At 58.2% G+C, this 19,291-nt stretch overlaps 1 protein-coding gene across 1 annotated transcript; it reads right to left on the bottom strand.

Annotated features, from left to right (window-relative positions):
- Positions 1–7,887: 7,887 nt before the first annotated feature.
- HES4 (hes family bHLH transcription factor 4) lies at positions 7,888–9,968 on the bottom strand. The gene is given in 5 exon segments (XM_069035035.1): positions 7,888–8,718; positions 8,720–8,894; positions 9,234–9,321; positions 9,405–9,500; positions 9,691–9,968. Coding segments are annotated over 5 exon segments (888 nt in total). The 5' UTR covers positions 9,802–9,968; the 3' UTR covers positions 7,888–8,300.
- Between the last annotated feature and the right edge of the window lie 9,323 nt (positions 9,969–19,291).

The following is a 19,291-nucleotide window of genomic DNA, read 5'->3' as shown; positions in this document are numbered from 1 at the left end:
GAGGAGAAATCCTCAAGTTGCGCTGGAGGAGGTTTAGGTTGGATATCAGGGAAAATCCCTTCACTGGAAGGGTGGTCAAGCATCGGATCAGGTTGCCCAGGGCAGCGGTGGAATCAGCACCCCTGGAAGTGCTCCAAAAACTTGTGGATGTGGCACTTGGGGACAAGGTTTGGTGCTCTGGTTGGCCTGGCAGTGCTGGGTTAATGGTGGTGAATTTATTTTCCAGCCTCAATGATTCCCTGATCCCGTGGTTCTCCACGCTCCCTGCTTTCACCCGAAACTCCAGAGTTTCTGAGCTGTGCTCCAGCTCTGGGGCCAAAAGGAGTGGGAGCAGCCGCTGCTCTGGGGAATTTTGTGCTCTCCAAAGTGACCCCCCCCAGCCATGGAGCTGCCCTGGGCAGAGCTGGGGCCAGAGGGGACCGAGCAGCTGGGCCACCTCCAGGACACAGCAGAGGGACTGAGCTGGCTGCTCATTTTTTGGGGGACAACCAGACCTGGGGCTGAGCAGTGAAGTCGGGAGGCAGCTCCTTGCAGGGTGAGGGGTGTGGGGAATCTCTGCAGTGCCAGCGCTGGCTGATGCGACACCAGAACCTCCAGAGCCTGGGATTTCCACCAGGATGCCCCAAGAGCTCCCACAAACCAGCCCTGAACATTCCCGACAGGAATTGTCATCACAAGGCGCTCTGCCCAAAACCTCGCCTGGTTTTTCCCTGGGTTTTAAAGCGCTCCAAAGGCCGTGTCCAGCCCCTGCTCCCATTCCATAGCCTGCAATCCCTGCAGCTGTCAATCACAGCTGTTGTCAGGCAGAGCTGTCACGTCAGGCGCTGCTCGGGCGTGGGGGGTGATTGACAGCCCGGTTTGTTATCTCCGAATGTGTCATCCCAGCCCGGCCTGACAGGTCAGCACTGGGAGACTTCCAGCATCCATTTATGATGAGATGGCTGCAGCAAATCATTCCCCGGCTCATCCCAGGCGTTCCTCCGCATCCCTGCCCGGCTGAGAGATGGGATCTGACAGGCCCAGGGGGTGGAGGTGGGTGGGCTGCTGGTCCGAGGAATCCTGGAGGGTCAGCAAATAGAAAGGGGGGATTTCCATCCCTGTCCCAACTCCTCGGAGGGAATTGGAGGCAGGAAGCAGAGAAAGGGAGGAAAATCCCTGCGAAGGAGCAGGAATACCATGGCTGAGCAAAATCCTGCAGACTGGGAGAGCTGGGAAGGACTTCTCCTGTTTGGCTTCTTGCTTCCATCAGAACCATCCCAAATCCTCTGCGTGGAGAGGGGAAACGACCATGAGGAGTGACCTGTGCCAGCCCTGAGGAATCGGGGGTGAATTTGGGATGAAAGTTTGGCGCCAGGGGCTGGATCAACAACCCAGCTCAGGATGTTCCGTGGTTCCACGGCTCTGAGAGCAGAGCTTCACCGGGGATTTCACCAGCAGCGGGAAGGAAGGAAAGCGATGGGAAAGAAGGAAGGGAAGAGACGGGAAAGAAGGAAAAGCTCCCAATTCCTGTGTCTCTGTTCCTGCACTGACCTTGTCCTTCCAGAATCTCCTCAGAGAGGGGCACGGGCAGCTTCCCCCTCCTGCAGCCCGCGGCCAGGGCACTTCAAGCCTCGTAAACACCCTGCTTCTGAGGGATTGTCCCCGGGTCACCTTGGCGGTGACACCAGCCCCGCCAGCTCCTCGTCAGGGACACTTTGCCCTTTCCCATCCTGTGGAGTCGCTCCAAGGCAGCTGAATCCCCCCTCCTGCCGGCCGGGTCGCTGCCCTTTGGTCCCCACTAAAAATAACCGGCGGTGGATGTGTCGGAGCGTGCTTGGAGGTTAAATAAAGCTCCTTGTGGCCTCTCCCGGCCTTGGGTGCAGCTCTGCCTGGTGCTTCCCCCCAAAAATGGAGCTTTCCATGCTCAGCGCTGATGGAGAAATAATTCCCGGCTGGGTTTAGAGTGGGAAAAGCCGCCCAAAAAGCGATGTATGCGAAAAAATCCGCGCTGATCCCTCTGGGTGTCTTGGGTGCCACCAGGAGCACCCAGCACTGGCTTTGCTCAGCACCTGGAGGAGTTGTTCCACCTTCTCCCTTCTTCTTCTGGATGCTGGAGGGTAAAAGGGGATCCCACAGACCCCAGGGGCTCAGCATTCTGCACGTCCCACGTGTGCCAAAACACGGGGAACACCAGGAGCAGTGAGGGGAGGTGCAGCCGGAGCAGGAGGGGTGAAAACTGCCCCTACTCCAATTAAATCAGCATCCCCGTGGCTTTATTCCATCGCTCCATGAAAAATCCTGGGATCACACCGCACATCCCACTGGGTCAGGGCTTTGTTTTAGGATTCCCGAAGAGAAAGTCGAGTTTTTGGTATCATTTTTTGGCCTCCTCCTGTGCGAGGGGACAGGTTTTAAATTGAATTATCCCAAGCCCAAGGTCACAGTCTGAGCCTCCCTCTCCCAAGTGATCCTGTTTTGTCTTCCCAGGGAAAACCTGGGAACTGCCCCTGTGTGAGCAACCTTGATTTATCTGCAGGTTTGGGGTCTCTGGATGTGCAAACAGCTTTAATGAGCACACGATAAACCAGGGGCTGCTTCCAGAACCGGAGTTCAACTCAGCTCCTGCTGCTGCTGATTGATTTTGGTGCTTTTGCCCTCACCCCATCCCACCCCCGCAGCTCAGCGTTCCCTCCCCTGCCCCTGGTGCTCCCGAAGGATCCGGGGAATCCCAGCAGAGCCCCTGAGCTCGGGATTTGTCGCTGCTTTAGCACCCGAACGCTGCCAAGAACCGCTCGGGCTGCTCCGAGCTGCCTCCGCTGAGCCTCCGCGGATTCTCGGGGCTCTTTTCCATCTGCTCTGCTCTATTTTTATGGCTTGGCCTTGGGATCTTCCTCTCCTTTGGAAGCGAGGCTGTTTACAAATATTTGCCTGGGAGAAGTTCTGCCGTTCCTGCAGGCAGGAGGGGAAAGCGCCGAGCTCTGCACGGGCAACACCTGGATCCAGATGTGAGGGGGGGGATCGATCCAGATGTGACGGATGGATCCGTGGCAGGGGGTTGGGACAGGATCATCCTTCCAGTTCTGTGATTCCAGGATCTTCCAAGGAGCCAAAAAGACCCAATTTGCCCCCCCCCCAAAAAAGAGAAGGATTTTTCACCCCAGAGCTGCCTGCTGGCACGTGAGGGATTGAAAGGGAGTGGGGAGGCAGAGGTGAGGGGGATGGGGGGAGGAATAATTTTATTTCTGGATTTTTTTCGTGTTAAACAGCAGAGTGGGGATTGGGGGAAAAATCCCTGTGGAACACATTCCATGTACACACATTCCACGTTTATATTCCCACATCCCCCACAGCCTTTTCCATGGTGTCGCCAACGTGAGACGAGGATGTGAAGTAGGTGGGTCCCTTCCAAACCAGGATATTCCAGGATTCCAGTCTTCTCCAGCTGCAGCATTTGAGGAGCAGGCAGAAGTTTTGCCATTTCCACCCCTGCCCCCACCCTCGTTTGTGGCCGCTCCAGTGAGATGCTCCCAGCAAAGAGGCATCTCCAGCTGGTGGGGGTCAGAATTCCTAAAAAACAAAGCTGGAAACAGACTCTGATGGCTTCAAAACCACAAAGGCCTCTGCCTGATCCAGGGCTGACACTTTTAATGCGGCTGTTTGGTTTAAAGTGGATTTTTAGGGTAAAACTCATCCCTTTTTAAAGCCCTGGCAGCTTTGGCAGAGCCACGACCCCAGGAAAATGAGGAATTTTGACCCGGCTGTTGCCTTGACCTGGTTTTTTTGGGGAACACCCCCATCCCAGCCAGCATTCCCGAGGTCTGGGAGGTTCCCCAATTGCTTGTGCAGCTCTGCAATGGGCTCGTGTTGTGCTTTTAATCCGTCTGAGGATGTTGTAAACGCAGGTGCGGGCCCCAGGCCACGGGAGAGGAGAATTAATAGAATATGAAATGGGAATAATTCTCTTCTTCCTTGTGGAAGGAACATCCTGTACTGCTCCCAGGGGATGGAGGGGTCCCTGTTAATTGGGAATACGAACTCCTGGCCGAGCAGGCGGACAAAGGAGGAGCTCTCCGAGCTCTAATTCGTGCGGGCCCTGCCCTCGCTGTTGCAGCAGAGCTGCTGCCCTGCCCTGCGGCCGGGATTTATCTCGGGGCAGCACGATGGGCTCTGGAGCTGCGCTGGAAAACCCCTGCCCCGAAGAGTAAATCGGGGTAACCTTGGCATAACCTCCTGCAGCTGGAGAAAGGGGTTTGTTATCCACACAGAAACGTCTGTCCCTGTCCTGGGACAGGGGTGGCAGCCGCCCTCCCTCCCCACGCTGCTTTTTCACACTCCCGGCATCAACCCGCGAGCTGATTGTTAAATTTTATTTCCTTTCCTACCGGCTCTGGTTGAGAAAAGCTCACCTGAGCCGGGTCGGTGGCGCTGGGTTGGATTTCCCGGTGATGGATGTGCTGCTCCCATGGAATGGGAGAGGGAGATAGAGCAGGAATTTGGCGCCAAGAGCCCGGCTTTGAAAGGGCCGCATTCCAGCCCTGCCTAAGAGGGGCTAAATGGGAAGATCTGATTAAGCGTCTCAGTGCGGTGACCCTGACCTCAAAGAACGCGCCGAGGCTCGGGAGGAACTTCATTTCAATTAATCAGCTTAACAGCCCGAGTAAAGCTGCCCGCGTCCATTGAGCCGGGCTCCCGCTCCTCCTCCTCCTCCTGTTCCTCCCGGGGGCTCCGGGATGAGCCATCCAAAGGGCCGGGGCGGCTGTGGGACTGCGCGAGTCACCGCCCTGGGGCTCGGGGATGCCCTCATCTCCCCCATTAGCAGCCTTTGGAATATCAGGGACACAGCCCCAGAGCCCCCCATCTCTCTGTGACCCAGCCCTTTCCCACCTCCCGAGGGAAAAGGGACGTTTGGGATGGCTTTGCCCCCTTTTCCAGCCTCTCCTGCGCTGCCCTTTCCCTCCCAGACAGGGAAGGGGAGCAGCAAAGCAGCAGGGAAGGAGACGTGGCTGCTGTGAGGAAACAGCCGTGGGAGGCAGGAGGATAATCCCAGAAAGTGTCACAGAATCATGGAATGGAAATGAAAGGAGCCTGGAAGCTCCTCTCCCAACCCCCTGCTCGGTGGGAAACTGGGAAGCAGAAGGCAAAGGCACCAGGACAGGAGCTGGGAAGGGGAAAAGGCTCATCCAGAACCTCCAGTGCTTTTCCAGGTGTTTTTTTTCCTTTTGCCACCGGTGGCCTGGGCAGGCCCAGGAGGTGGGAAGGGCTTTGCTTCCTGCCCGGAGCCCTGGGGGAGCCTCTCCCCGCTCCGGACAGGATTTCTCGGGATGCCCATGGGGTCACGGCGCTGTGGAGACACAGCTGAGCCCTGGCCGAACATTCCAGCGAGTTTTTTGCGCCTGGAACTCCGTTCCCGGCTCCGTTTCGCTGGAAATGGCTCGTTAACACCTCTCCCCACATCCTTTCCCATGGAACGAGGCGCAGCTGCTGCAGCTCGGGTCGGATGAGGAGGAATCTCCACTTCTCCCCGCTGCCTCCTTCCCACCCCTCCTTCCCCCACCACACCCCGATTATTCCATGATCCCGTGAATTCCCGGCCGCCTGAATTCCACCGAGCCATTATCGCTCTGGCGCTGCGTCCATCCCTTTGGACTTTTCCCTCTGGGAAGCCGCGCACTTTGCCCTTTCCGTGCACCTTTAAAGGGGTAAGGGCAAATTTAGAACCCTCTGGAAAAGCGGCCGCACCCGGAGCCTTTGGGGGGGGGGGGGGCTCGGCAGCGCTGCTGTTGCTGGGGAATAACCTGGAAGGGATGGATTGGAGGCTCTGGGTACAACCCAGGGATGGAGCAGAGCTGGGCATCTCCTGAAGCCACCTGGGCTTCATGGCAGCGACATTCCTTGGAAAGATCTGGCACTTCTGGGGCGCTGGGAGCAGCACAGTCCCGCAGCCCATGAGGCCCCGAGCAGAGCAGGTGGCAGCGGTGGGCACTCACCCTGCCCCGGGGGGCTCCGAGGGGTCTCGGGGGGGCTGAGGTGACGCCGTGCTGGCATTCCGGGGTGTCACTCCAGAGGCAGAGCGCTGCCAGCCGCTTCCCCCGCGCCGGGAGCCGCGTCCCCGGGGAGCGCCGCGCTCCGTGCCGTGTTTGCACCGCTGCCGTCGCTCAAAGCCCACTCAAAAGGAGAGGGTTCTGCTCTGCCTGCACTCAGCCGTGACAGCCTCGCTGCTGGCCTGGCTGCCTGGGGAATAAAGGGAATTCGCCGGATCTCGGGGCGATCTGGGGGGGACCGGGCAGTGAGAGCCGGGCCGGGGATGCGGGGCTGCCCCAGGGAGGGATTTGGTTCCAGGCAGGCGACAGGCAGGCTTTCATCTGCTCTTCCGAGCCTCCTTCAGACAGAAGAGGAGGGGTAGGGCCCGGCTGTGGGGGATGGAGGAGAATTGCTGTAACATGATTTTATGTCTGTGATTGCATAACAAAACCTCCTGGGAACCTCCTGATTCGAATGGATCCCTCGTTCTGCCGGGGCGATGGAGGGCTCTCAGACTGATCGATTGCCCACGCTCTGGTGCGGAGGAATTGCTGGGCTGGATCGGTACCAGGCTCCGAGCAGCCTGTGCTCCTTTATCGAGCCGCGCCTGAGCCATCAGGAAGCTGTAAAAAGCCTTCAGGAGCCGATAATCTGCTTTTTATACCCCCAGCACACACAGCCACAGGCCCTGTTCTCACAGAAGCTGCAGCCTGGTTGTTAATGGGAGCAGACCTTGAAAGATGGAATTGCATTTTCTATTCGGAAAAAAAAAAAAAAAAAGGAAAGTAATAAAAATCCCTGGGTTTGTGTCATTGGATGCTCTGCAAATATCAGCTCGTTCTCTGAACTGGGAAACGCTGCTGGTCCCACCTCCCTGCCCACCCACCAGGACAATCCCCAGGGTCCCGGGAAGGGGGAGGGGGGATCAGGGAAATCAGGATCCCACAGACCCCCCCATCTCCCACAAGGTGGGAGATGCCTCTGGCACTCCCACATCATCTCCTGCGGATTCCAGGACAGCCCCACCTCACAAATTTGGAGCGGAGCGCACAAAGCTTCGCCTTGCACCCCGAGCATTCCCTCTTAATGGTCTTTTCTCCACACCGCGGCCTTATTAATTGGTGACAATTGGAAGCGGTTCATTCTCCGTGTGCGAGAGGCTGCAATTGCTTCCACTTGGCCACGATTCAAGTGCCGGGGGTGAGTCAGAATGGGTGGCAAAACTGTCTTTTCCTCAGTCCCCCTGCTCAGTGGCAAAGAAAAAGCCACAACCCCGAGTTATTCTCTTTTATGAGGTGGGCATTGTGAGGCCAGGCAATTGAATTTACAACAGCATTGAGTATCAGAGTCTATCTGGCCCTGTCAATGAGAGCGCCGGGGAAAAAAAAGACACACATTAACCCTCAGCTCCGAGTTCCCAGGCGCTTCAATAGGGCTCCCAACTTCCCAAAGAGCCCGCTGCATACTCGATGAGACCCTTTATACCTTCTAATTACCCTCCTGACAATAGGGACAGACTCTCTTGCCGCTTTTGTGGGCCCGAGAGTAACTTCTGTGCAGCCCACCCCCACCCCAGGAGAGGTGGGAAGGAGGGAAAGCTGGAGAGCAGCCGGATTTCGGGAGCAGGTAGCAGGCACGAGGTGTTTCCTCAGCTTCCAGCAGCAGATTTTTTTTTAGGAATCCTTCTTCTGCCTGCAAAACTCACGAGATATTTAACCCCCTCCATCCCCATCATCACTTCCCCCCCAATTTCTTACCCAAATCCCTTCCAATTATCCTGAAATAAGGCCATAAAGTCCATTCCTATTTTTTTTTTTTTTTTTGCACACAGAGGATGAGCTCGTCCTTGCCCACTCTCCAACAAAATGAAAGGGTGGAAAAAAAAAATCTATTTCAAAGAGTTCCTTTATTGAAACACCTGCATAATTTTTTTTTTTCTCTTTTCGTTTTTGGAAGTCTTCGACACAGGCACGCACACACCCACAGACCAACGGGATACAAACAACTTTGGCATTATAACTTTTTGAATATTCGTTACAAAACTATTTCTCGTTTATTATTTTGTTTGTTTGTTTCTTTTAAAAAAGTATCTCAAATAAAGGCATTTTAAAGGAGTAAAAATACAAGTCGAGATCCCAACCTCTGAAAGTAATAAATAGCACGTTCATAGCGAGGTCCTTTTCTTCCTTTCTGCTTAAATCTGCTTAAAAAACCCCAAAATATAACAGGGGCTCCATACAACGGAGCCAACGAGAATTGTTTTTTTTTTTTTTTGGAGAGGGGGAACAACTTGAAGGAAGTCACCAGGGTCTCCAGACGGATTCACTGCGCTCTCCAATGGGACTCCCGGCCTGGGACGCTGGACCGATGCTGCCCCCAAATGATGTCAAGCCTTGCACCGGCGATGCCGAGGGGGTGGCGGCCGCGTTCCCCGAGCCGCCGCCCGCGGACACCGGCACGTTGGCGTTGGCATAGAGAGGAATAACCGGTCCGGAGCTGGGAGGGAAGGCTGGGTTCGGGATGAGGAAGGCGAACTGGCCGTCGGTGGCCGGCACGAGCTGGAAGCCGCCGTAGACCTTGGGGGACAGCGCTTCGGCGGGGTTGAGTTTGCAGGGCACGGGCACGGCTCCAGCTGCGGCCGGGGGCAGCTGGACGTGCAGCGGCTGCTGCGCCAGATGTGCGGGCTGGGCGGGCGGCGGCGGCGGCGGCGGCGGCGGGGGGGTAGTTCATGGCCACGATCTGGCCCAGGCACGCCGAGAGGTGGCTCAGGAGCCGCGTGCGCACGTCGGTGTTGACCCCTTCGCAGGTGGACAGGAACCGGGTCACCTCGTTCATGCACTCGTTGAAGCCGGCCCGGTACTTGCCGAGGACGGTGGGGTCGGCGCTGAGCGCGGCTGGAGGCGGGGGGGAGGAGGGGGTGGCAGATCAGTGGCAGGTTCGAACTACCGGCCCCGGTAGTCTGTCCCCAGCGCCCGGTCCTCTGTTCCTAACTCCGGTTCCCGGTCCTCTGTCCCTAATCCCGGGTGTGGAGCCCGGCTCCCCGTCCCCCGTCGCGAGCTCCCGTTCTCTCGTCCTCAGTCCCCGGTCACTGGTCCAGAGTCCGGTTCCCGGTCCCCTGCCTTCGGTTCGGATCCCCGTCCTCTGTCCCCAGGTCCCTGTCCAGATCACGGTCCCCAGTCCCCTGTTCCCGGTCCCCTGTCCCCACGCCCGGAGCCCCCGGGGCCGGCACTCACCCGTCATCTGCGCCCGCTGCAGGTTCCGCAGGTGCTTGACGGTCATCTCCAGGATGTCCGCCTTCTCCAGCTTCGAGTGCCGCGAGCTCTGCGGGACAAGAGCGGCTCGGTCAGGGCTGCCCGCGGCCGGGAAGCCCCCGCCGTCCCCGGTGTCCCCGCAGCCCCACTTACGTCCTTCTTGAGCGCGTCCAGGATGAGCGTCTTGAGCTGCCCCAGGCTCTCATTGATCCGCGCCCGGCGCCGCTTCTCCATGATGGGCTTGGACGACTGCGGGGAGAGCGGAGCCGGTCAGCGCCCCCCCGCACAGCCCCGGGACCCCCAGGACCGCACCCATCCCCCGACCATCACCGACCTCAGCACGGCCGCGGGCTTGCCGCCATCCAGCTCCGCCGCCACCGTTGCTGCGCCCCGACCGGCACCCTCCTCCTCCTCCTCCTCCTCCTCCTCCTCCATTTACCTTCCGGTGCTCGCTGGCGCTCCGCGGCTTGTCCGGCGTGTGGCTGGCGCTGGCGGGCGCGCCGGCGATGGGCGACGCGGTCGGTTTCTCCATGCCCGTGTCGGCGGGCATGGCTGGCTACGGTACGCTACGGTGAGAGCGGAGCGGCGACCGGGGAACCGGAGTGAGTGAGGGAAGGAAGGAAGGAAGGAAGGAGGGAGGGAGGGAGCGACGGAGCGCGGCGCGGGAGCGAGCGCGTGCGGCGGCGGGCGCGGGGCGCGTGCGGCGGCGGGCGCGGGGCGTGCGGCGGCGGCGGCGGCGCCCCCCCGCCCCTCGCCCGCGCCCTTTTATAGCCCGGCGGCGGCGGCGGCGGCGGCGGCGGCGGCGCCCATTCGTGTGAACCCGCCGCCGCCGCCGTTCCCACACTCGCGCGCGGCCAATCAGCGCCCGGCCCGCGCCCGGCGCCCGCGCACCCCGCGCTCCCATTGGTCCGCGCCTCACCCCCCCCCCCCCTTCTCCGGCCCCCCCTCCCCACCGCGCGCGGGGAGGGAAGCCCCGCCCCGCCCCGTCACGCGCGCGGGGAACGCCCGCCCCACGGCGCGGCCACGTGGGGTGAGGGAAGGGGGGGGGGGGGGGTGGAGTGTGTGAGGGGAGAGCGCGGGCGGGGCCGGGCCGGGCACACCGCGCTGGCCCCGGTACACCGCGCTGGCCCCGGCACACCGCGCTGGCCCCGGCCGCGGCCCCGCTCGCTGCCCCCGCCCGCCCTCCCGCCCTGTGACACCCGGCCCGGGGGCGGCGGCGGCGGCTGGCGCGGCACGCGAGGCCGCGGCCGGCGGGCGGCCAATGGGCGCGGGGAGCGGGCGGCCGCGCGGGCGCTCTGGCCTCCCATTGGCTGGCGGGGGGCGCCGCTGTCAATCACGGCGGCGGCGGCGGCGGCTGGTGCGGTTCCCCCCCCCCCCCCCCCGGTTCCCCCCCGTTCCCAATCCGCTCCCCCCTCCTCCTCCCCCCCCCCCCTCCCCGTTCCCATTCCTCCCCTCCGTTTTCCCGTTGGAGCACGTGCCGGAGCGCTCCCGGCTCCCGGAGCCATGGGAAAACCCCGCCCCGCCGCCGCCCGCCAGCGGCAGCCGCCCCGCCGCACCGCCCGCGGGGCTGCCGCCTTCCTCCGCTCCCTCCTTGCCCGCTTCCACGGCTCCCCACCCAGCCCCGGGAAGCGAATCCCGGCGGTGGCGGAGCGGGAGGAAGCTGGATGCGAGGCGGGGACGGGGGAAACCCAGCGCTTTCTCCCACCCCGGTGGTCCCCCCGGTACCCCCGCGACCCCCCCGGTTTGGCCGGGCTGGAAGGGGCAGGACCCCCCCCCCCCCTTGTGTCACCAGCCCCAGTATGACACCCCGTGGATGCACCAAGGTCCCTCCCGTGCCCCGACCAGGGGGCAGTTGGCCGCTTGCCCCGATTCTGGCGCTTTTTGTCACCGAGGTTGGTGCGGGCAGGGCTCTGTGCCCCCCCGGCCGAGCGTGGCACCGGGCAGGTGCCAACGCAGGTGCCGAACCGGCCCCCGTCTTCCTGTGCCACCCCCACAGACACACCCCGGGGCTCCCTTTGGGACAGGGCCGGCGTGTCCCAAAACCTGGAGGGGTTTGGGGTCGCGGTGGCCGCCGGGCTCGGGGCTCTCCCCGCGCCTGGCACGGCTCGAGCCCCAAAGAAATTCCTTTAATGTGGCACCGCCGGCATTAAGCAGCCTCCGAGCTCCTGGCTAATTTCAAACCCTGCCTTATTTAAAGACCTTTTCGGGGAGTGCAGCCCTCGTGTGAAATCTCGCTGCTGCAGGCTTTAATCTTTTAATAATCATAAATTGGGAATTAGCTCGGCACAGGCCGACAGCTGAAAGTCGGGAGGGTTCCTCGGCTGGAAAAGCGCTGCTCCTTTTTCCCCCCCCACCTCTCCTTACCCATCCTGAAGGATAAAAATTGTGAAAGCTCTCAGGAAAACACGTCCGGTTCTCCCGCTGAAAAAACCGAGGGTGACCCGGCTGAGTTTGTGGGAATTCTTTGGGAGGAGAAGGGAACCTCACACGGAATTTAATCCCTGTTGTTGGCCCGGCTCCTGCTTCACTTTTAATTCTCTCCAGGGAAAAAGGGAAAGGAAAGGAAAGGAAAGGAAAGGAAAGGAAAGGAAAGGAAAGGAAAGGAAAGGAAAAGGAAAGGAAAGGAAAGGAAGGAAAGGAAAGGAAAGGAAAGGAAAGGAAAGGAAAGGAAAGGAAAGGAAAGGAAAGGAAAGGAAAGGAAAGGAAAGGAAAGGAAAGGAAAGGAAAGGAAAGGAAAGGAAAGGAAAGGAAAGGAAAGGAAAGGAAAGGAAAGGAAAGGAAAGGAAAGGAAAGGAAAGGAAAGGAAAGGAAAAAGATGGAAAAAAAGACGGGGAAAAAAAGGAAAGAAAAGCACTTGGAAGTATTCCCATTCTCCCGGCTGATCAGATCCCGGGCCTTTCATCTCCGGAGCAATTTCAGGTGCTTTGCCACATCCCGGCTGCCAAGAGCACCCAAGGCAGCCGCGCTGGAGGAAGCAGCCTCATCCTCCCGCAGACATCAAAGGCTCCAGGAGAATTCATTTATTTCAGGAGCCTTTTCCTCTCTCTCCCCAACGCACACGTGACCACAGGAACAGCAATTCCGGGCTGAATTATGATTTTTGCTGTGTGGGAGGTGTTGTTTTTTCTGGGGGAGTCCAAATGGCAACAAAGTGGAGCCCGTTCCTCTGGAAAAAAGGGCGCCGAGGTGCAGGTTGCATCCCTGGGGAAGAATAAAGGTTATTAAAGGGCATTTGGAGTGTCATTGCAAAGGTTCAGGGCTCGGTTTCCTTCTGAGAGCAATAAACCGCTGAACAACAGCCCCTTGTGCAATCTCCCTGAAAAATAAGGGAGGCCGTAAAAATCCTGGGAGGAAATAAGTCATCATCATCATCAAAATAATAATAATATAAAAAAAAAAAAAAAACAAACCGCCCCTCCCTCGGCAGCTCATTCTGAGCGAGTTAATTACATAATTACACTGAAAAAAAAAAAAGAAATGTCACGAATGGAGAATTTCAGCAGAATCCCCAGCGAGTGGTGCAATTGCCAGGCTGGGAGCAGCGCTTGCCGCTCTCCAGAGGGAATTCCGTGGGATAACTCGGGAGAATTGGTGCCGCTCTGAACTCCTGACATCACTCCCACCCCTGCTCCTCCGGTTTCCAGCGTCCTCAGGTTTCAGAGCTCGGTGAAACCTGGGGAAATCTCATTTCCTCGAGCTCAGACGAAGCCGGAATTCTGCCCTCCCCCAGGACTGGCGTTTTGGTTGTTTATTTTTGTTGTTTTCTCCCCACCTATCCCACATTTGGCTGTGCCCAGGGACATTGCCCATTCTGCGGGGTTTTGCACCCTTTTAGCGGCGATCGAAGCCGCACAATGGGGACGGGATGGGGGCACAAACACGCCCCTGCCACCCTCCGCCGGAGCTCCGCAGCTGTGGCCAGCTGTGCCTGCCCAAACTCCCCAGCCCTGCCGCAGGAAAACTCCCCCTGACCCCAGAAGGAGCCCAGAAAATTCCCTGCTTGCAGCCTGGGAGCGGGAGGTGGGAAAAGATCCATGGGGACGTGCCAAATCCCTGGGAGTTTTGCGGGATATCGGGAAAATGCTGGGATATCAGGGCGAGGAGTGGTGCTGAGCAGAGTCTCTCTCTCCAAGGTTTTTCTCCCTCTAAGCAGCTTCTCTCCAGCCCAGCCCATCTTTTACACCTCTTTTACACCTATTTTACCTTCCCTGCAAGGTCCGCGGGAGGTGCCAAGGGCACAAATGCCAGGACTGGTGAATCCTGGAATGGCAGCTGGCACTGCATCCCTTCACTGGCATTTATCCCGCTGCATTTATCCCCTGGCCGCTGGAATTGCGATTATTTCACCCTCCTCTCCTGCAGCTCCTCACTTGTAGCCGGTGCTGCCGTGCCCGGGGATAATTTGGGTTTTCCAGCTTGTGCTGGGAAGTGAAAGCCTTTAAACAGCCTCTGGATGGAGACCTGGGATTTTCCTTCTTAGGGCTTACGTGCGAAGTCCCTGTGATTCCTCTCTGGGCCTGGCCTATATATTTAATCTTGATCCCTTAAAAAAAAAAACCAACCGACCTCGTGTTCATGCATGTCGCGTTTTTAAATAAAAACAGCTTAAAAGCTTTGAATTCTGGCGGTGTGAGACGGGTTATTAACCCCAATATCGGCGCTGAGGGGACGAGGGCCGGCCGAGAGCAGCGCACAAACCGCGCTGGTGGCCGTCCCCACTTGTCCCTGCCCTGCATCCCGCTCCCTTTGATCCCTAAACCCGATTTTATTACATCCAGCCCGCTCGAAATTTGGAAACGCCGCCGAAAAGCTTTGCGGCGGAGAGGGGGTGAAGAGGCTCATGGAAGGCGCGGGGTCCCGGGGGGCTCGGCGGGGGTTTTGTCGCTGTCCCCGTGCCCCTCCCTGGCGCTGTTTGCTCGGGGCATTGTTGGGCAGGCAGCTGGGGCTGCTCGGCCTCTCCAGCGCTGTTTGCCCAGGGATTGGGCTCCAATCCCGCCGGGATTTCCCCCGGCCTGCATCCCCCGCGCCATCCATCACTTTGGGATGTGTCACAGGGAATGCGGCGGCTGGAATGAAGACATTAAGGGCTGGCAGCTTGCGAGGAGCTTCTTTAGCGGCCCATAATGGGGAACAAATTACAGCGCAGCCTCCGGCCCCGAGCATCCCGGCAAAGCTCCCGTGGCCTCTTTTGTCCCCGCGGAGCTCCCAGCACTAATCAGCTGGCATTAATTAGCAGGGTCACTTGAGCGCCAAAATCCAACCGCCCCAAAAAAAAAAAAAATGCCCAGGAAGGGGTTTGGGGGAACGCGGGGCGGTTTCTGTGTATCCGGGCCCGTTCCTGCTGTGCTCTGCTTCTCCCGTCCCTCCCGGGCCAGTTGCAGTCACTTCCAGCAGCATCAGGCCGGGGAGGATCCACAGGATCCACAGGATCCATCTCCCCGTTATCCAGGATCTGGCTATTCCCAAAAGCTCCGGAGCCGAGGCCGGGTGTCTCCATCCAGAGGCTCTTCCACCTTTTACTTAGATCGGATGTCGGTGAAAAGAAATTCATGGGAAGGGCCGTGAACACTGGAAATGGGCAGTGGGGGAGCCGCCGTCCCTAAAAGCGTTCGGGGAATGTGTGGATGTGGCTTGAGGACACCATGGGCAGGGTGGCGGTGCTGGGCTGATGGCTGGGCCTTGAGGCCTTTTCCAGCCTTTAAAATTCCATGATTCCCTGATGGGTCCATGACCGTGCCCCAAGGTGTGCCAAAGGCCTCCCCCGTTCCTGGGTTTCACTCTGGATTCCGGGCTGGGCACGTTCGCCGCGTCCGCCGCGCTCTGGCTGCTCCATCATGGAGCAAAATCCCAGCGAACCCAGGAGCTGTCGGGGCTCCTCCAGCTGAGAGTGGAGATATTTCCAAGAAAATTCCTGTCTGCACTAATTAACTCCTCTTCATCCTGCCCGCTGCTGCTGAGGACATCCTTTTGAGGGCTGGGAACGCAGCGATGGCAACGCCGCCGCAGGAATCTCGCCCCGTTAGAAATGGAGATTTTTTTTTTCTTTCCCTTTTTTTTTTTGCTCTTTTTCACGAGGAAGCAAATGGGCTTTAATTTCTTTTCTCCCCTCCTTTCCTCCTTCCCCGCCCTTGGAAATTTTCCTAAAAGGAAATTGCGGCGGCGTAGACAAAACCCCCTTTTTTGAAGATTTTTGCCCTCGTTTTGTCTCTCTCGGTGCTGAGAGCTGAGGAGGAGCCGCCACAGAATAGCCCAGCTGATTGAGACAGATGTTCCCTTCTTCTGCAAGTGCCAAAAACTCTGCCCAAGCACGGATCTGCTGACTTACCCTTCCCTGGAAAACATCTTGAAAAGGCGGTGGGGATGAAAGGAGGGAGCGGAGCCGCGCTGTGCCCGCATTTACCACAGCCCAGCGCCGCCTTCTCCCACCCAGAGGTCCCTTTCACGGGGTCCTGGTGGTTTGGGGACAGAGAAAAGGGGCTGAGTCGCAGCCGTGCGTGTGCAGGAAGCAGAAAACTGAGTCGGTTCCCTGCGGTGTGAGGCAGCCTGGGGCAGAAAATCTCCTGGGGCAGAAAATCTCCTGGGGCAGAAAATCTCCGGCCACGCCTGGCACTGATACGGCTCCGAATTACCTGAGGAGTTAAGGCCGAGCACGGCTCCAGCTGCTCCGGATGCAGAGCCCAGAATGTCTCCTGGGAGGCGGCGGTGGTGGGGATGGCACTTTCTGGCAGGGCGTTAAGTGAGGATTTTTGAGTGGCACTCAATTAAAATCTCACAAGGGGGATGGGGTGATGGTGCCGTTCCTGTGCCCTGGCCCCGCACAGCCCCGTCCCTGCTGAGCCTGGAGCCAGGCACGGCTTCCCGAGGGATTCAGCCTCTCCTGGGTGAGGTCCTGGTGGTTCACTCCTCCTTGGATGGGCGCTGCTGCTTGCAGAGTTTGGGAAAGCCCGAACTTTACCTGGGAGTGAGGGAATGGTGCTTCCTAAGGGACACAGCAGCACAAAAACCTCATGGAAGTCCTTTTATCCCTCAAGTTTCTCCGCAGAGCAGGTAAACCCCATCCTCCTCTGCCACCCAAAGGCCCTCCTCTTCTATTCCCCAGCCCTTTCCCTTTGAGTTTCCCTTAATCCCATGAAGTGTCTGTTCCCATACCTGGGGGAAAGGTGCTGGGGAAGAAAAAGCCATCACCGCTATTTGCTTTTCTTTGACCAGATCTGTCATTTTGCCATCTGCAGGCGAGCGTGCTCCCCCTCAATGGGGTTTGTTTGACTTCCCTGCTAAAAGGGTCCCTGGTTTTTTGTTGTTTTTTTTTTTTTTTTTTTTCCAGGCCCTGTCCACAGCTTTCATCCCCCCCCCCCCGCCTCATTCCTTTCACTGGGGCTGTTGATGAGCTCGGCCTAATCAGATTAACTCAACCCAGACACAGCAGTGGCAGTTTATTCTCTTTTAAAAGGACTCCAGGGCTTCCTACAAACTTTTTGTAAACTCTTCATCTCCGGCTCAGCTCCTTTGTAAGCGGGATCCAATGGGGCCTTTGAGAGCCCCACGCTCCCGGGCAGCGAGGAGTTGTTAGAATGGGTCACTAATCCAAAAGAGGGGAGAAATTCCTTTAAAGCCTCGAGCCGAGGCACGGGGAGCCCGCGGGAAGAGGGAATGGAATTCCCGAAGAGCCGGGACATTTCATTCCAGGCCTAAAATTGATATTTTGGGGAAAGCCCGGCTTGTTTGGGAGGCAGCTGTTTTTTCCTGGAGTTCTCCAGGTGCTGGGACACGCTTTGGGATCTGTCCCTTGCCCAGCCCACCCTTCCCATCAAACAAACCTCGGGAGAATCAAGGAAAACAGAGCAGCAGCTCCAGGTTTGGAGAGTTCTGGGTCTTCACGTCGCTTTTCTTTCGGCAGGCACCAGGAAAAAATCTGTTTGGGACCTTCCTGCGCCAGAGTTCCTGACCCACATCCAGAATCACGGAATCATCGAGGCTGGAAATGCCTTCCAAGGTCACCAAGTCCCAGCCGTGCCCAGTTTGTCCCCACCTTGTCACCAGCCCCATCCGGTCCTTGCTAGGACACCTCCAGGGATGGGGACCCCAGAGCTCCGTGGGCAGCACATTCCAAACTTTCACAGCCTTTCCATGACGAAATTCCTTTTGATGTCCAGCCTGAACCTCCTCTGGAGCAGCTCGAGGCCGTTTCCTCTCATCCTGTCACTAAAACAAAGATGAGGGCTCCTTGCCGGGAGGTGTTTGGGGCCGGGTCCTGGAATAACCTGGGACAGTGGGAGTTGTCCCTGCCCAGGTGGAATGGGAAGAGCTTTAAGGTCCCTTCCAACCCAAACCATTCCATGGTTCCTTGAACTCCCATTCCCTCGGTTTCCCAGTTCTCCGTGTATAAAAATCCGGTATGACCACACGTTTGAGGTTCCTTCTATCGGCATCGCTCCAGACCTTTTCCTCCCAGGATTTCCCCTTCCGTGGCCGCCCTGACTTCGTGATTGGCACCTCTGAGCGGGCTCATTGTGGGGAGGATTTCATGGCATTCACGGCAGTTTCCACCTCTTTAGAGCCGCACAGAGCAGATTAACGCTGTGGCTTCATCCCCCTGCCATTGTCCCCGCGGCTCCGAGTCACTCCGGGCCTTTGATAAAACTCGCCCCAGTCAGAACCGAGCAAAGCAGACCCCACAAAGCACACAAAGAGCGCAACAACTCCCTGAAAAAAAATTCCCCATTGTCTCCCAGGAAAATGGTGGTCATTTTTCATGGTATCAGCTTCATATTAAAAATTCAATGGGATGGCAAAAAGAGTTGTCTTCGCTGGGAGGGACGGGCAGGACACCCGGTCTGGGCCACCTCCCGGTGGCGGTGACAGCCCTGCCCCTCCCTAGCTCGGGGGCTTTGCAGCTCTGAGCGTCACAGGGACAATGGGAATCCGCTCCTCGTGGAGCTTTTTCCATCCCCGGGGTTGGAACCTGAATGCTCCAAACGTCCTTTGAACAGGGAAGATGTCAATTTTTTTGTCCCCGCTTCTCCTCCTGGAGGAATGGTGCCTGGAGTGAAAGCTGTTGGGAGATAAAATGGGAAGAATCGAGAGGAGGATTTGGATTTTTAAGTAGAACTCAGTGGATTGTCCCTAAACTGAGCGTGACGTGGCTGGTGGCTCTAAGGGACATTGGGAAGGGCGGGGAGAAGGAAAATGGACACATCCAGAGAGAAGCGGCTAAAACCCCAGGAAGATCAATCTGTGAGGTCCCTAAAAACAGCCGGTGGGGCGGTGACATCAACCCAGCGCCCCCGTGGCCACCCCCAAACCTTGTCCCCAGGTGCCACTCCCAGGGATGGTGATTCCCGCTTCCCTGAGCAGCCTGAAAAGGGAATTACTGCGACTGTGGAGGGGCTTTTCTCAGGAAAACTCAACCAGCCCCTCTGGAGAAGCCATGTGGCCAGCTCGAGGGGACATGGAATTCTCCCCTTTCCAGGCTCTTCCCAAGTGTCCCAGCAGCTGCATGCTCAATCCAGAGGCTCCCCGAGCTCCCCCCGCCCCAGCCTGGGATGTGATCCTGGATCCACAGCCTGGTTCTTACCCCCAAGTTTTAACAACAGGAAACCTTTTGTTTAGAAAACAAACAAACAAACAAAAGGGGGGAAAAAGGGGGAATCGGGGCTTGGGAAAGCCAGGATTTGTCCCGACCTCATTATATGCTAATTGGGATTTTAACAAGCGTTGTCCAGTCCCGAGCAGGTGGCCGGTGACAACGTGGCTGTGACTGAGGAGCGAGTGGTGACCTCAGGAGAGGCTGGCAGAGCGCTGGGAGCCGGCTCCTCCCGGCCGAGCGCTGCCTGCCCGTCTGGCGCGCCATGAATAATTAATTAATTAATGAGACACCTCTCTGCTGCACGTCGCACGCGGCGGCAGCTCGGGATTGAACCTGGAGCTGGGCAAAAACCGGGAGCTGGGTCCGGGCTGTGGAGAGCTGGGGCTGGAATGGGGTGGGAGGAGCGTGGGGAGCCCTGGGAGTTTTGGGGAGCACTCTGGGATCAAACCCTGGA

The sequence above is a fragment of the Aphelocoma coerulescens genome, chromosome 21 (assembly GCF_041296385.1).
Source record: "Aphelocoma coerulescens isolate FSJ_1873_10779 chromosome 21, UR_Acoe_1.0, whole genome shotgun sequence".
NCBI lineage: Eukaryota > Metazoa > Chordata > Aves > Passeriformes > Corvidae > Aphelocoma > Aphelocoma coerulescens.
The sequence above is the reverse complement of the archived record's forward strand: the minus strand, read 5'-3'. Positions and strand labels throughout refer to the sequence as shown.